The sequence below is a fragment of the Leuresthes tenuis genome, unplaced genomic scaffold (genome assembly GCF_036924035.1).
Source record: "Leuresthes tenuis unplaced genomic scaffold, fLeuTen1.0.hap1 SCAF_12, whole genome shotgun sequence".
Taxonomy (NCBI): domain Eukaryota; kingdom Metazoa; phylum Chordata; class Actinopteri; order Atheriniformes; family Atherinopsidae; genus Leuresthes; species Leuresthes tenuis.
This window is the reverse complement of record NW_027325366.1, coordinates 31,088,942-31,106,248: the sequence shown is the minus strand read 5'-3', so window position 1 is coordinate 31,106,248 and position 17,307 is coordinate 31,088,942. Positions and strand designations below refer to the sequence as shown.

Sequence of the window (17,307 nt, the reverse complement as noted above, 5' to 3'; positions counted from 1 at the left end):
CTGCCTGCTCTATAGCATTTTCACCAAACTGATATAAAAAAAGGTCAATGTGAACCGTTTCGCTACCTGGATCCTCTCTGGAACACCTGTGCTGTCCATGCGACTCGCCACGTTTACAGTGTTCCCCCAGATGTCGTACTGGGGCTTCCTGGCACCAATCACCCCCGCAACCACAGGCCCGATGTTGAGACCTGAAGAGAGGTCGATGTGAAATGATGAGAAAGCCATGCAGAAAGTAACCTTCCAGCCCCAGAACTGCTATTTTCTGCTGCTCACCTATTTTCATTTTGAAGTTGTTAAAGGAGTGCTCGTTGATGTATTTCATCTGGTCCATCATCCTCATGGCGTAGTCGGCCAGAGCGCGAATGTGTGAACGCCCCGCCTTGTCGTACGTGGAGTCGTTGAGGCCAGAGGCCGCCATGTAGGTGGAGCCGATGGTCTTGATTTTCTCCAGCTGTTTGAACTGATCCTCGCTGATGATCTGATAGCAGAAGAGGAGAGATTTAATCTGTCGACTCTGACATCTTTATGCTTGAAATCGGGCATAAATCCTTGCTCACGTCGGTGGGAGAGCTCGTTAATCTTGTGAGTCCAGTAAAAGCCTCCTGACCCACATCACAGCTCACCTCGTCAAAGTCAGCGATGATCTCGTTGAGCAGCCGCAAACACTCCACTCCCTCGTTGTTGGCCTCCAACTCGACGTAGAACTCCGAGAAGTTACTGATGGAGGCGAACATGACTGCAACGCACTCGCAGGACTGGTAGTAGAGCTCGTCGTTCCGGCGCTCACGCTGCAGGAAGTGAGCGGCCACGTCTTTGGGCAGGATGTTGTGGAGCAGACGCCGGTTGTAGGCCTGTAGTTCCTCCATCTCCTCCTTCTCCTCTGTGGCCTGGTGAAGAAGAATAAATGATGGTCAGAGTTATCTAAACTAAAGTGTATTGGATGGATTTTGCTACAGGCCCAGACTGCTGGGGGAGCTCCCATGATGCACCTCTCCTCCCTCTCCATGTACATATGACATCATTGTTGTCATTAACTCTCTCAGCAGGTATCTCTGGCCTGGTGTTACGGTGCTTGTTGTCCCCTCTCTCCTGTCCTCTCAACCCCAGCTGGTGGAGGCAGATGGCCGCCCTTCCTGGTTCTGGTTCTGGTTCTGATGGCGGTTTCCTCCTGTTTCCTCCTGTTTAATGCAGTCTGTTGGTTTCCTTAGCTAGGCTACTTGTTTTTAATTGGCTCTGTATGAATTAGGCTCTATTTGAATTGGATTATAATTGGCTTGAATTGGACTACATCTTTGAAGTGTCTTTGGATGACATTTGCTGTGATTTGGGGATAAATATATATAAAACAGAATAACATTTTTTACAGATATTCCAAAGCCGTTGAGGATGAATGCTTTTGACTTTGATAACCAAAGTCCTGATGTCTTTATCAAGGAATTCAGTTATTTAGTTGTAGATCTTGACATATTAAAGCTAGATTGGGACTAATTCAGTTAAAGAGTTCTCCACTTACTTTCTTTTTGGATAAATGAATACTTTGTTTATGAGACTAATCTCAGGTAACACGTCCATGAGACGTCAGAAGCAGGGCCGGCACTTTAACGCGTTAATTAAGATTAATTAATTACGCAAAATGAGCGAGTTAAAAAATTAATGCATTTTAATCGCACTTATTTTTGCACCGCGGAACGTTTCTCACTGGATGAGTTTCAGGCGTACCGGTTATACCGGAGCACCAACTGACGTTCATGACTTCAGACAACAACAAACCACAGCGAACAACAGTCAAACATGAACGAAGAAGCTGATGAGACCGCTTTGGTTGGCGCCGTGGACGGGAAATTTAGTTTCAAACAACAGACGGATGGATGGAAGCGTCGATAAGAGCACGGTTGGTCAAGTACCACCTTGAAAAAAAGGTGCTTAAGTTTATATATTCAGTCATTATTCAATGTTATACTAAAATCCATGTGAAAAAAATTGCTTCTCACTGTTCTCAGGTCAAATATTTATATGCGATTAAAATGCGATTAATTTCGATTAATTAATGGCAAAGCCTCTAATTAATTAGATGAATGTTTTTAATCGAGTCCCGGCCCTAGTCAGAAGCCTTAAACGTTCATTTAAAGGCCCCTGAAGGCATCCTCTCTCCGTCAGGTAGAACACTCAAAGCCCATTCGACTGCAGTACGTATGCTTCCCCCTTTGTGCCTGATTCAATGTCATTTTATCTTCTTATTCGATTTTTTAATTGATGTTTATGGCAAAGGCAAAAATCTATGACAAAAGTAGTAGTTTTGAATGTGTTTTTTGCCTCTAGTTGTAAAGGAACAGCAGAAACTCTGGGGAATTAAGAGATTATGTTGAAACGTGCACGTGAAAGGACAGCGCACACACTGACCTGCAGCTTCCAGAGGAAGTCGAGCCTGGCTGTGGACTCCACCTGCTGAGCGTGAAGGTAGAGGGCAAGAACGAAGACTGTGATCACCACCGGGGTCATGATCTTCAGAGGAACCTTGGTGTCTACCTCACAGCTGGAGGTGAGCACACAGAAACACACACATATGTGAACTTTTCAGATGTTTTATACGAAGCCATAAATTACCATAAAGAAGACAAACATGCAGGTGTCACACAGAATTATCGATGTACTTTGCAGGAGCATCGTGACACAAACAGGCTGCCCTTTAAATTCTGGCTCATTACCGTTGCCAGTAAGTCATTATAGTTTATACGAGCAAAACGATAACGATGCCATCAGTTTAACAGATGACAGAGGCAATGCTTTTGGGTCTCTGTTGTGACAGAAGTTGTTGTCGGTCTCACCTTGTTCCATTCATGTGCTCGCTGTGAGGGAAGGAGCAAAGAAGAGCGGATAAGTGGCGAGAACATCTGCACAGGGTAACAACACACAGTCAGCAGCCAGAGGAGACTCACGCGGAGTTGATGGCGTTGGCCATGACCAGCAGGTCCTGGTTGTCAAAGAGGCTCACTTTAGGCACCTCCATGATGAGTAGGTAGAGCAGCTCGATGAAGAGCATGAGGAAGAGTTTCCCGATGCTGCTGACCTGCAGGAAGACGGAGCAGGCCAGCAGGCTCAGCAGCACGCAGCATGAGAAGTACTGAGGGGAGACGTTTGGAAAGGCACATTTCTATTTGGGTTTGATAGTCAAACTTTATCATCTGCAAAGGAAACATCTGGACGAGCTGTCAAACATCTGATCAACCCACCTTTCGTCCACTCAACTGTTAATTTGGACATTAAGGTACAAACCAAATGCTACAGTTTATAGCTGCAGTTACACTCACTTGGCATCCATTTGTTCTGCTCTTTAAACTGAATCACCTTCACATAGAGTTCGAAACATTCAAATTCAGGTTTTTTTTTTTAATTAAATGGATAATAACCTTACAAAAGCACATATAGACACATGCACGCAGAGAATGGGCACACCTGTACCTCAGGGAAGCTGCAGATGAGGGCTTCTTCTCCACAGGGGTTGTGGTGAGCATCCAGGCTGTAGTTGAAGAAAAGCGCATGGCAGGCATTCACACTGCTGAAGCTGATGTTGAGCTCTGACTTGATGCAGCTGCGCAGGTCGTGACTGCTGCAGGTGAACTGAACCAGATCAAACGGCAGTGAGAGGAATCAGGTGATGCACAATCAAAAGAACAAATGCATGCATGAAACCCTCACTGGTTTTTTTTTAGGGATCCGACTCATGAACTCACAATATTGATGAAAGCAGAGAGAAAGACGACGATGATGGTGAAAACACCGACCAAGGTGCTGTTGAGTCTGGACTGGACTATCCTCTTAGAAAGAGTCTGCAGAGGGACCGGGAAGATCTGGGAGGACACGGAGAGAGGATACCATCATTTGCATGTCCTCCCCGTGTATGCATGGGATCTCAGAGGCTACTTCCTCCCACCACCGAAGAACATGCATGTTAGGTTGATAGTTGTCTCTAAATCAGTGTTTGTCTATCCTGGTCCTCAAGGCACTCCTCCCTGAATGTTTTCCATGTTTCCCTGCTCCAGCACGCCTGATTCACACCTGATTCGGAGCAGGGAAACATGCAAAACATGCAGGGCGGTGTGCCTTGAGGACCAGGATGGACAAACACTGCTCTAAATTGTCCTTAGGAGTGAGTGTGTGTGGCCCTGTGATGGACTGGCGACCCGTCCAGGGTGCACGCCGCCTCTCGCCCAATGGGCTCCAGCCCCCCCGCGAGCCACCATTGGATTAAGCGGGTACAGAAAATGGATGGATGGACGGACATTTGCTGGGAAAGTGATTTTTAAGCGCATGAATGCTCGGTGCCTCCATGTTGGCCGATAAGGCATCGAAATCGCAGCTGATGTTTTGACAGAAAAGAACATTAATTACTGTGGAAACTGCATCATAAACATCATTGATCTCATGCTACAATCAGAACAACATCTAATCAGAGACGGATGAAGGACAATAAAAAGGACTTTTAGTGACAGGAGTTCACGATGACAGTTCCATGAACAATTGGCCGAAAGCATCTTACATTTATTCTTTATATTTAGAGACTCTATGTCAGGGAAGCTCATAACTGCCTTGAGCTGAAAGAAGTGTTGGTTTATGACAACATGCAGCAGCTCAGCTCCTGGTGATCTTACACTGCAGGAGAATTACAGAAAACGTGTAAATCTTAAACATATGGAGCGAGAGAAGAGGATGCAGCCGAGTGGGACGAATTAAAAAGGTTTGACCTCATCCTAGCAACAGTTGTAAATATCACATTTTATTTCTCATGTCTATGCCAAAAAGGATTTTTTAATATGTCGTCGGACTGAATAGAGATAGTTTGGTTTAGAGTACTGCTTCAGTCTCTGATTCATTCATTGTGTTACTGTGACCAACGCAGGGCCTACAGTGAGGTCTAATCTTTTATTTACACTGTAAAGCAACACATGTATGATTACAGGATGCTCTGTGATAGTCAGACTCAGCCAAATGACTGTTTGCAGTGACAGAGCTCCTATATTTCATAATAATGTGTGATTTTCTATGACGTTGGATCTCTCTCTTGATCATGATATAGAATCTGACCATGTGAATGTTGCTTTGTGTTGCCTTCATATTTCCTGCCTCTTCTGAACTTGCTTTCTTTTGACCATTTTCCTCCCGGCAGGCGGCTCAAACAGTCTTTCGTGGTAATAAATAAGCGTGTATCTTGACGTGTTGGCCACATATGTTAGCTGTTGTCACATTTTGTGCTGAGGGACCAGCTCTTTGAGAATGTTACCTGCTTACTACAGTTGATCTAAGTCTGAACTAGCTATAAGATCCTTTAAATGCCCCAGTTACTACACCTTTAACTGAGGAAATGCAGTCCAAGATGGAGCAACTCCGAAACCAAGGTGACTCTGACCTCTGAGTGAACTAAAAAGGCTTATTTATTTCCAACAAAAAGATACCAGAGATATTATCTGATTTCTGTAGATGCAGACTCACAACATTGTGACAGACGGGGAGAGTGTGAGATTTAAACAGACCATAATCCTGGCAAGTGCAGCATCAGAACTCCACCTGATAAAATATTTGTCTCCTTGATTTTTGATACAGAACTAAACGGATTCCCTGATGTGGAGTAAAAGCATAAGTCTCTTCTTGAAAACAAAACACGTACTTATAAGGAATAAAAAGCTCCTGTCATCTGTTGTCAGGTTCTCAGGTCTTTCATGTGCACAAAGCAAAGTGCACGTAGCAGTTAGATTCATTTCAAGCTGAGATTTCTTACCCCAAAACAGCAATACACAGCTGAGACGAACATGACAGCCGTCAGGATGATGAAGCAAGTGATGAAGAAGCCGATCATCAGTCTGGAGCTGCAAACAGCAAGAGAAACGGGATGTGATCCTTAGTTCTGTCTTCATTTAGCATTTTTATTCCTGTGCTATGGCTCAGGTAATAACACAGGCTTTCTGTTAAAGGTCTCGTGTTGGTGGAAATACGGTGGGAGAAGATGGTTTCTGTGTGGGTGTGACGGGAATGAAAGTAAACCAGAGGAGAGAGGGAGGTGAATAAGGTGAAAACAAGGCGTAAGAGGGTGGAGGAGAGAGGTTAATAACGGCAGAATAAAGACGAGCGAGAGACTGGCAGGAAGAAAAGAGGTTTGATATTCACATTTATGAGTCCCCATGTGAGCTCTTTGTGTTTGTGTGTCTCATGTTTTCTGGTTTGTTGGAGTGTTTCCAACCATCGTGTTGGACCACGACATCTTAAAGACGTTTTGAGAGAGCATCAACCAACCGGACAACTCCAACGCTCGGCTAGGGTGAGTTAAAACTCTGAGCTTTTATGAGCCATTTAAAGGTTTTTACGTTTATGTTTATGCATTTAGCAGACGCTTTTATCCAAAGCGACTTACAGGTAGGCAGGTAGGGTAAGGGGGTCTTGCCTAAGGACCCCTACTGGAGGTAATACCTTTCATGCAGGGGATTTGAACTCAGGTCTCCCACATGGAAGGTGGCAATCAAACCACTACACTATCCAGCCCCAGAAGAGCGCGCCGTTCCCAGCGGCACTGCAGTACCGGGTCGATGCTTGGAGTGAACGGAGCAAGCTCCTTTTTCAACTCCTATTACTAAAAACCCATTTAATATGTAGTCCTCATATAGAGGAGATATCAGATATTAAACTGATAAGCGCAGATACTACACTTGATCTTAGCCAAAAGGCCGAGAAGCGTCTTATAACCAGAAAGTTTTTCTTTACTGACCTAAAGCTAAATGAATGGCTCCGATGCTCGTGCTCAGGCTGCTTGGGTTTTGTACATTGGGTTTTACTTGATGACACAAAAACGATGGTCAACATGCCCTAAAGTACAATTAAAGTTCTGATAAACCAGCTTCAACATTTAAGTAACCGGTAAAACTGAAACAAAGGTAAGTTATAGAACTTACATTCAGGAAGATAACGACTAACTCTGAGCCTCATTTGCACCAGATGGCACAGCTTGACTCTACTTTTTCTGTTTTTGATACCACTTCGCCTGCAGAGTCGTGACACTGATCAGGGAGAATTCTAACTTGAGTTTTCTTTGCAAATATCTCAGCAGCAGCACTTAACTCCTGCAGTCAGTGTTTTCACTCCGTTTGCAAAGCTCCAAATTGTGTCTCAACTGTCACTTTGACTAAGAATCCTGCCTGTTTTGCAGGGGAAACCACGAACTACTGAAGAAGATGAAGTTGAGCTGCATCATGCAAGGCAAATGAGGTGTTAGTTTACTTCTTTATCTTCTGTAATTAAGCAATCTGCGACTAACTGCTCAGAGACTATCCCTTATAAGAAAGTTCCTCTTATCACAGACAAAAAGGTTCAGACAGCAAAAACAGCAAATGATTCATGGGTGCTGCGATAAGAGCCAATAATAGTCTAAACTTTTAAAGTTTAGACTTTTTCTGTCCACTGTCTCTGCATCATTTCAAAGTGCTGACTCACGACGGCACGATGACGATCTGGATGAAGCAGATGAAGAGAAAGACGAGGGAGGCACAGGCCACGTACGCACCAAACCTGCTGTCCACCTGTTTGGAATACTGCAGGAGAGGATGAAGAGTGAGAGAAACACAGGTTAGATATCTGATGTCAGTCTCTTCTGATGTTCAGAAAAGCACAAAAACCGCAGGTAAATATCAGAAAATGACTTTAGTGTGATGCAAAGCTGTAGTTCTACAAATTATAAATGGGAAAAAGGCACTTTACACTGACTTGATTGCTGTAAGACCTGAATGAGTCGCATCAACAATCATAATTTGCAATTAGAAAGCAGGAAATGAAAAGAAAACAAGCTTCCATGTTTGCTCACTGTGTGTCTAAACTGAGCATCGTTTATCCCAGTTACACAGAGCACCGATAATAACGGAAGATGTTGTTATATACTTTGATTTTAAGTATTTTATGTGTGCAGTAATCTAAAACAAACAGATGATCGCAAATCCTAAATCAAAGGTGGTTCTTTTTAATTACAACTTGCTGGACTGACGGAGGGTGAGACGGCAGCTGGGGGCCATGTATCACTGCAGAAATCAAACTGGGATCAATGGGATGATCGAGTCCTTCTGTTGAGATCTGAAGGACTCTTCCCCCTTTCCTGAAAATCTCTTGCAACAAATCGAAGCCCAAACTCTCCTCTCGGCCTGCGCTTCACTGCCTGAACTAGTTTAGTTCCTGTCTTTAGCAGAAATCTCTTCCACGTTCAAACTCCACTTCAGAGCTTTGACTGATTTTCTCGAGGGAGGCCAAAGAGGAAGATTGCTTGTCACGGCCCATCGTGCGCTTTGCTTTGGCAGTGTGCATGTGTGTGAGCCCTCACCTTTTTCTCCAGATCGGGCTCTCTGAAGGTGAGCAGGAACTTTTTCACGTGTTCAGAGCGCAGACGGTCGATGCTGCGCGCGTCGATGGCCCGGCCCAGGAACTCGTCCACCTCGTCCTCTGGGTTCAAGTTTTCCTGTGTGTTTCTGAAAATAAAATGCCTGAATAAAACAAGATGAGACAGATTGACATGCACATCTCAGCATCTCTGGCTTCTAAACCTTTCTACGTCACCTTTAAGGAAAACCTTTAAAAGTTAAGGATACCATGAATGAAACAGCGCTCATCCGTTGTTCTTGTAGCATCATCTTTTCCACCTACTGTACCCTGAAAAAGAAGCAACTGAACTCCACGACTCTGATGAGCCGGTTGTCTAATTCCTGAATCTTAAGTGTCACTTACACCGATTTAAATCATCCGACCATGAGGACAAACACTACACAGCTGCTGCTGCTGATGGCAGACTAACAGCCGTCCAGTGATTACTCTGATCTGTGGGACTGTTTCTGTTTTATCAGCTCAGATTGAGCAGGTTAGAAGCTGCAGTGAGGAAAGCCATAACAGGGTGAATAAAGACAAGACTCAGATAAAATACATAACCTGACTCGAATGGGTATAAAGTTCATATCCCAGAAAGCACCCTGTACATTCAGAGCTGTGGACGATGTGGAAATCTGAAAAATCCAAATGGTTAAAGTTTCAAACATGTCACTTCAGAAATCTTTAACAAGCTAACTGAACTATTTTAGGGTAAAAGCAGAGCTGCTGGAGCACATTCATGCTCACATTCGTTCATAGCCTCGTTTTTTAAGCATAGCAGCAACAAAGTGGCATGAAAAAGAGCCAATAAAACAAAGACAAGGATCGGGTTTAATTCTGATATTTCAAAAGCAGCAAACAGCCAAAAGATAAAAAGCTGTGATCATTTAGTCAAACTTACCCAGGCACCAGACCCAATCTAGCTTAAAGCCTTTAAAATGGCTTTTATGGACTAATGAACTCTGATTTCTACCAGTTTTGATCAGATCTGCCCCTAATTCTGTTTGTTCATCATCTATTGAGCATAAATTGGCAAATGATTTGACAGCATTTTATTCTTCATTCAGTAAATAAAGTATAAACCACTCTATTGAACAGTCAAACGACTTTATATACTAACAAGAAGTCACAAATATTACATCAGAATTAACGTTAAAAACGTATTTTATAAGCTGAGGCACGTCTGAAGCTCAGTTTTGGTAATATTGATCTTTCTGTAGATCCTTCATGTTTAAAAGGCTTAAAAGTCCCAATGAGATGCTTTCTCAGATAGTTTTGTCTCTTATCTACGACCTACACTGACCAGAGCTACCTATCAGTGCACAGCGGGCCTCCCCACCCTCTGTTTGTATACAAAAACCCTATAAAATGAATTCAACATATTAGTCTTATTCAATAAGTCACCAACTGTATATGCCCTTATCTTGCATTGTTGGGGGGGATATTCTTCATTGTGATGATAAAGGAGTTTCTTTTGCTCAGTTCTTAAGAGGAATGACAGCAACAGCCCACCGAACTTGTACTTTAGCAGGAAACACACTAATTTGCAGAAGCTAATCAAATCACCACAGCTTACATAAAGAGTAAAATATTGATCCAAAATTATTTTAAGACAGATTTACAAACTAAACTGCTATAATAACTGCATCTAAAGCATAATGGATAAACCCAGCATGCACCTCTGCTGCCTGAGAGGTGAGATTCATGCTGTGATGTCAGCACAAACTCACAAATACAGAAAAATGTAGAAGATGACCTCCCTAAGAATAAGAGAACATTTGATCTTCCATCTCTTTTATTTTCAGGAGTTTTACTGGACCCCCGCTGAACATTCCTGCCTCACATCCAGAGTCCAAATGAAAAGAGTCTAAATTAAAATGACAGGTGTTTCCTAAACCTCCTGTGCTGCAGAAGTACATAAAGTAACAGCAGTCCAATGACTGCAGATACCTTTGTGGCTAAAGTTCTGGCTGCTTTTGACTGTGACGATGCACAGAAACTGCACCAACAAACGACTCCAGTCTCAACTAAACGATGAATAAAGCTAAGGTGTGACTGTGATTTGATTAAGTTTGAAGTAAAGCTGCTCTCAGAAAAGCAGACCAAACCAACTGCTCTACCTCTGAATTTACTGTATTCACATAAAACTGCTACAGTAAAAACATCCTGTTGCTTCATTCTCTTTGTTTATGCTTCTAAGTGAACAGAAATATCTCCTGCTGCTTTAAAATGTGCTCCTATCAATGCTGATGATGAACAGAAAAGCAGAAACACTTCTGGGGCGGGTGTTACTCACTTGTCCTTCGGGTCTTCAAAGCCCTACAAGAAAATTAGAGAGAGAAATATGATTTTTAGCCTAAAATACCAGCTTTCACTGTTTTTTTTTTTTCAATCTAAAAACCATTTAAACTATCAAAACTGCTGACAAAGGCTTAATGTTTAACTTAATGTTAGAACTTCTACAAACTGCTGCAAATCATTTTCATTTCCCAGATAAACACAGTTCACAAGGAAAGAGTTAAAGCTTCGACACACCAATCGTTTTCCGTGTGATAACGGCATTTTATGCTGGCATTATAATTTAAACAATAACAGTTATTTGGGGTCTCGATGACATAATGATTAGTTTGAGAAAAAGGAAAAAAGGTGAAAGGTTCCCTGTGGATGGAACACAGGAGTGGAAAAGAAAAAGTAATGTAGGGGCTTGTTAGATGAAGGATTCTTTAGTCTAACTGGGTTCACAATGGGCACTTATGAGGAAAAAATAACATGTTTTTTAAAAGGTAATCGAGGGAATGGAAAGTTTTCTTCAATATTTTGCCGTTCTTGAGCAGAAATAAAGTAATAATAGAACTATTTGTAACTATTTGTTACTATTTGTAATAATATAAAAATAGTAATAAGTAATAATGTACATGAAAGACATAACAGGGACAAACAGGATGAGCTTCACTGGTTATTTTCCCCCATAAAACCCAACTGAGTGACAGCAAAACACTTAATAAGTTAAGCTTTTCCTGCAAAAATCCTCTGTTTCCATTTTAACACGATCATTTTCATGGAAATTAGAAACTGTAAGTCAATGCAGATTCCTATCAAACAGCAATAAGCTGCAATAACTCAGCTTGACTCAGAAACTCATCTATTCATTTAAATTTCCAACTAAATAAATAAAAAATAACACTCATTACCTCATGAGGTTATGTCATAAGGTCTGTCGACACATTCAAACATCACCCCACAGAGGAAGCTAATGAGTCTCTCTAGCTCCCTCTGGTGGACCAACTGATGCAAAGCCCAAAAATGTCCTTTTTGTGAAAGCCAGCAGCTGAAGTGGCAGCTGAAGCATGAATGTGTTAAATCCTGGATTCCTCAGTGAACAACTCAGCTTCATCTGTGTCTGAGCATCCATCCATGACAACCAGTCATATAAATATCCTTTTAAGAACCTTCTGTGTGACTTGCTCTGTTCTTATGACAGAGCGTTCTGCATTATTAATGCATTAATAATAATTGGTGCAGTTATTAATGCAGTTATTAATGCAATTATCGGTGCAGTTATTGGTGCAGTTATCGGTGCAGTTATCGATGCAGTTATTGGTGCAGTTATCAATGCAGTTATCAATACCGTTACTGATGTAGTTATTAATACAGTTATTAATGCAGTTATTAATGCAATTATCGGTGCAGTTATCGGTGCAGTTATTGGTGCGGTTATTAATGCAGTTATCAATACCGTTACTGATGTAGTTATTAATACAGTTATTGATGCAGTTATTAATACAGTTATTGATGCAGTTATTAATGCAGTTATTGATGCAGTTATTAATGCAGTTATCGATGCAGTTATTGGTGCAGTTATCAATACTGTTATCGATGTATTTAATAATACAGTTATTGGTGCAGTTATTGGTGCAGTTATGGATACAGTTATCAATACTGTAATCGATGTAGTTATTAATGCAGTTATGGATACAGTTATCAATACTGTTATTGATGTAGATATTAATACAGTTATTGGTGCGGTTATTGGTGCAGTTATTGGTGCAGTTATCAATACTGTAATAGATGTAGTTATTAATGCAGTTATTGGTGCAGTTATCAATACTGTAATAGATGTAGTTATTAATGACGAGTGAGGCTATAAAAACATACTTTGGTGACACACAAACATCGTGTGTGATGTCAGGACGAATAAGTTAATGTGTTTATTAATGACAACAGAACAGAACTCGGTTTTTATGCTGAATTGGCGTCACTAACAAAAAGGTTTAGTATTCTTGTCAGCAGGTGGCACTCTCTTCTTCTTTCTTTAAGCAGTCATATCTGCTGTGTTATAATACCCACCTACTAGTTGCTGCATTTACTCTGAACAGAGCTGCAACTCCAAGGGTCACATGAGAGATAATTGTGGAAAATGACTTGGGTGGGATTTCTGTTTGTAGCCTTCTTAACCTCTAAAAATGCATTTTCATCATTACAGCACTCGGTGCTTTCCCTGGCCTGTGCCTTTTTACATGGATCCATTAAATACCAAATATCCAGTTTCATTTCCACTGCGCCGCCTGTCTGATTTCGTCACATTTCATTAATTTGGCACACACTTTGGGATTTAAACCCACCTTAAATTAGTTGAAATAACCCTTTCATGTGTGCATTTTAACTCAATAAAGTGGACATTTCCATACTTTTTTGTCACTGTAATCCACCAAACTTGGATCCCACACTGTAACTCAGTAGCAATATCCCCTTATATACTCATATCTTTTAAACTCCTCCTCCAAATAGCAAAGCAGGTTTTCAGTTTAAAAAAAGAAGCTGGGGAAAAGCTAACTGGGATGCACTTTAATCTGCGCTTTTTTAGGGTTCCACCATTTTAAATCAGGCATGTTTAGAACAGAAATACATATCTTAAAGACAACTGTGTGGGTGGCCCAGGCTGCTTCATCCTATTCCATATAATAGATTCTTATAAGTATCAAGTGATTCTCTGACTGCAGGTTTGGCTCAGCTGCAGCACATAAATGTAAAGTGAATCTGAACATGATCACGTCACTCAGCTGCTGCATTTCTCGCCTGATTACAGCAGCCTACGTGCTGCTGTTGTCACCCAGAGTGCTCCTGAGAGCCTCTCACTGCCAGTGTGAGATGTGAGAGGTGGAGTGTGCCATTAAGAGCCATCTCCACCGCTTATAAGGACTGCAGATCAAAGGGTTAGAACTATTAACAATGTGCTGGCTTCACCACCAAGTGAGAGCTGAGATTAGCTTTTGGCTGGTGAGTCACCTGTCTGTGGCACTTTAATAACACCAGTAAGTATAACGGTGCTACAAAGAGTCAGAATTACTTTAATTAACATGTAGGAGTGCTGAGGGGAAGGGCTACAGCACCCCCTACTGATGGGGGGGTGTAACTGCAAGACAATTCAAATAATATTTGTTTTAACTCGAGATCTGTGTTTTAGCTGATGAATAGGCTCAGTGTAGTGCAAGTGAAGGAAATGGGCGTGGCAGATATCAGTGACCAGTAATGGAGGGCGGAGTTTGTTAGCATCACATACACAAGAACCTATGGGGGGGGGTTTACTGTTGATTAGCAGACAAATGTGATTTTAAATATGAGTTTCCAGCTGCTTTTGGGCTGCAGTCTTTAAAGAAATCTTCTCAACAACACTGATTAAGCCCCATTCAGAGCCTTAAGGAGTCCCTTGATGTCTAACACGAGTGTATTTTTTCTGTTTGAAGTCCCCGAACAGAGACCATTTCTAAAAATCCTCCTCACCATCCTCTTCATCTCCTTGGAGATCTGGTTCCCGCCCAGATGGTTGTAGAAGGGGCGGTCAGTCCAGTGGCCACTGTTGTGCGTGACAGAATTGGTCCTCTGTCGGCTCATTTTGGCAATCATCGCCTTTTCTTCTTTCTGTTTAAAGACAAAGATGCAGAGATTAATAACAGAAATACATGTGGAGGAACTCACAATAACTTAATGTGTTTTTACATAAATCTGTATCGTGTTAGGTTGAGCTTTTCTCTTTTTTTCAAAAGCATTCGTAATGCCAAACTTTATTTTTCAGAGCAGAAAGGGGGAGCAAAACCTGATCCCTTCGTCCAGTTGGGGGCCAGTTTGTGTGCTTGTTCTGTACCTTTCTGTCTCTCAGACTTTGTTAGGCTATAACTGTGTCCGCAGCTTCTTTATTAAGCATAGGTAATTGTCTGGGGGTGATGAAGTAGGTGTAAAAAGGAGGCTGATGCAGCGGGGGATAAAGGGCAAGGACATACAAGTAGCTTATCAGGTAAGCAAATGGCTGAGAGGAAGTCGAGAAGGATTTCTGTGTTCTGTAAGAGTCAGTTTACACAGGTGAGCATTCATCTAAGAGTGCACGACCCTGCAGATATCAGCACTGCATGACTAAGAAAGTAGTCAAATATATAGAGTTTAGATGGTGGTCAACCAGGGAAAGGTGCTCAGAATGATGAATACTGACAGAATTTGTGTAGTTTTGTAAGATTCAGCTGCTCTGTAATGATCTTTTTGCCGAGGGCCTGAGATACTGCAGCTCACGACTTGCTTTATGTTCACTTGACACTTTGATGGGGTCTTTGTGGTCTCTTTTACAGGAAAACAAATTCACGTGTACGGCTGTGTTTACGCAGGGCTCATACGAACATTCGCTTTTATGACGGAGGTGTTTAATCTCACAGCTGTAGGGGGAGCCAAAAAGGAGCCAAATTCTCCAGTGTTACTTTAATTAGTTGTGAAATAACAGTTTAACAAACTACCGCATTTGTTTTTATTCAAATTTTGTGAAAACGGAGTGTCATCATGTGTGTAGCATGATCAAATGATCAAGTTACAGCTGAGCTTCTGTTCCCCACCACCGTATCTGCACAGCATGACTTCATCATTACAGGTTTATTTCTGACATTTATTCTTTCAGATAACATGAACTCATCCTGTAAGATCAGAATGTGACCAAAACGGCAGGAATCAAACCAAAGCAGCAGCAACACAGATCACCCGCAGTGGCATAATGTTTTAAACTCTGAGTAGTTGGATTTAGATTCATCTTCATGATAAAAATAATACGTTCTGCTGTAAGATGGAGATGGGGCCTGTGATGCTTTTCATTTTTCAGATCCGACATTACGACTGCACGGTGGCTCCAGGATGTAACTTCTGAAGACTTATAAACAGTAACTGCACAATCTCCCTTCTGTCTCCCACCATGGGCAGCGAAAAGAGGACGATATCACTTCACATGATTTGCTAACTATAGCCACAGCTTGTGATACCGCCGGAGGACAGAAACGGCTGGTAAAAAAGTACAGTTATGAACAAACTAAAGCTCACGTAGGGGACCAGAGATGAGCTCAGTCCTCTCTAAAACACTGTTCATATGGAACAGAAGTTCAGCTGACATATATATGGACTGGCAGTATGCGTTTTGAAAGATAGCTCCATTAAAAACAGCATATAAATATCGTGATGCATTAAAAAATGTCCACATTTTTGCCTCAGAATAATTCAACACCCACTCAGTGGATTTTGCAACGTTATAGGATTTAAGATTTATGTTAAATATCAGCTCAGTGTGTCGATTTAGGAGACCATTTATTATTCATACTTGCATGCAAGAGTCTGAGTAAAATAAGGTTTGCATGCTACAACATTACTGCAGCAGGTGGTAATGTTAGCTGTTGATCTATGAGACAATGAAAGCATCAAACTGATGTAATATCATCTGATTTGTTCACTACTGTTTAGGGCCGACCTTGTGAAAATGTCCAGTCTGCACCGATTGGTCCACATAAAAAATGGCAGCATGCAAAATAGCTGCTCTAGAAAGATTAGGCAGCTACTTTGGGAATGTATTTCATGGTTGTGTCATCAATCAAAGGAAGAAAAGTCTTTTCCTTTTAGTTCAGGATCAGCAGATGTTGCGGGTCACTATGAGTCTCTTTTGTGTGGACTTCAGAACCCACCCCCCTATCATAATAAGTATAATTTTCATCACATTTTATAGGCAAACGCCTATAAAAGAGCTGTGTTAAAGTGACGCCAGCACAGAAATGATTGCCATCATAGAGAAGCTGCTCATTTTCAAAATAAGATACATCAAATTATGTTTTAAGATCTGAATGAATTACTCGATGTGTGAAAGAGAAGAAGTAATAATTTAAAAACCAAAGAACATTATCACAGCATCTTGTGGCTCATCCTTTTCACTTAAGCCCTTTGTAAACCTGTCAAAAAATCCCGCTCACACCCACTAACATCTGGCTTGAGTGCAATGTGAGATCGACATTTAGTTCCACGTCAAAGGACTCTGCAGTGGTGGCAGGTTTTTGTCAGCTTCAGCTCAGCATCAATGGGAACACGGCACCCAGATCAGGCTATTTTTACTGAAGATGCTGCAGAACAGGCAAAAAGCAAAGGGCACAACTCGTATTTTCTTTACAGAGACACGCATCTACCAACCTTAACGTCTGAAACCTACAGCAACGGTTCACAGACAAAAAGAGATGAGATTGCTCTTTTTTTCCTGAATTAACTGTTCTAATTAGGTCACAGTGTATCGTCATACCTTCATGGTGTTGCAGTGACATGCAATTCCCCTGGGAGATAAAAGTATCCCTCAGAGCACTGCAAATAAACCCACTACTGCACAAACTGGGGGAGGCTTTAATGGGCTTGTTTTAGTGGTTGTACATGTGTGGTTTTTTATTTTTATTTTTTAAAAAACTGTTTAAACATGCTACTTTTGATGCAAAAAACTGTTAAAGTAAGTCTCAACCTTGACTTCATTTCCAGCAGCTGTTTTTAAAAGAAAGACCTCTGGGCTGAACATTTACAGTAACACCTAAAGGGCCATTCACATAATTTTCGAAGTGCTGGAGGAGACTGAACCAAAGTATA

At 41.6% G+C, this 17,307-nt stretch overlaps 1 protein-coding gene and 1 non-coding gene across 3 annotated transcripts in view; both read right to left on the bottom strand.

Moving 5' to 3' along the window:
• The window catches only part of adcy5 (adenylate cyclase 5), a 79,222-nt gene that overhangs the window by 3,391 nt on the left and 58,524 nt on the right, over positions 1 to 17,307 (bottom strand). The window contains exons 8-20 of one of the 2 annotated variants that reach the window (XM_072397491.1): positions 14,173 to 14,310; positions 10,688 to 10,710; positions 8,354 to 8,513; positions 7,480 to 7,577; positions 5,777 to 5,864; positions 3,735 to 3,851; positions 3,463 to 3,621; positions 2,940 to 3,124; positions 2,829 to 2,849; positions 2,404 to 2,536; positions 627 to 890; positions 277 to 481; positions 67 to 191 (exon numbers count right to left, since the gene is read on the bottom strand). In XM_072397491.1, coding sequence (XP_072253592.1) covers positions 67 to 191; positions 277 to 481; positions 627 to 890; positions 2,404 to 2,536; positions 2,829 to 2,849; positions 2,940 to 3,124; positions 3,463 to 3,621; positions 3,735 to 3,851; positions 5,777 to 5,864; positions 7,480 to 7,577; positions 8,354 to 8,513; positions 10,688 to 10,710; positions 14,173 to 14,310 — 1,716 coding nt within the window. The remainder of the gene's footprint in view (positions 1 to 66; positions 192 to 276; positions 482 to 626; positions 891 to 2,403; positions 2,537 to 2,828; positions 2,850 to 2,939; positions 3,125 to 3,462; positions 3,622 to 3,734; positions 3,852 to 5,776; positions 5,865 to 7,479; positions 7,578 to 8,353; positions 8,514 to 10,687; positions 10,711 to 14,172; positions 14,311 to 17,307) is intronic. The other variant, XM_072397492.1, reaches the window with a different exon arrangement.
• LOC140320531 (U2 spliceosomal RNA) lies at positions 6,538 to 6,728 on the bottom strand. The gene has a single exon (XR_011918369.1). It is a non-coding gene; the product is annotated as a U2 spliceosomal RNA (small nuclear RNA).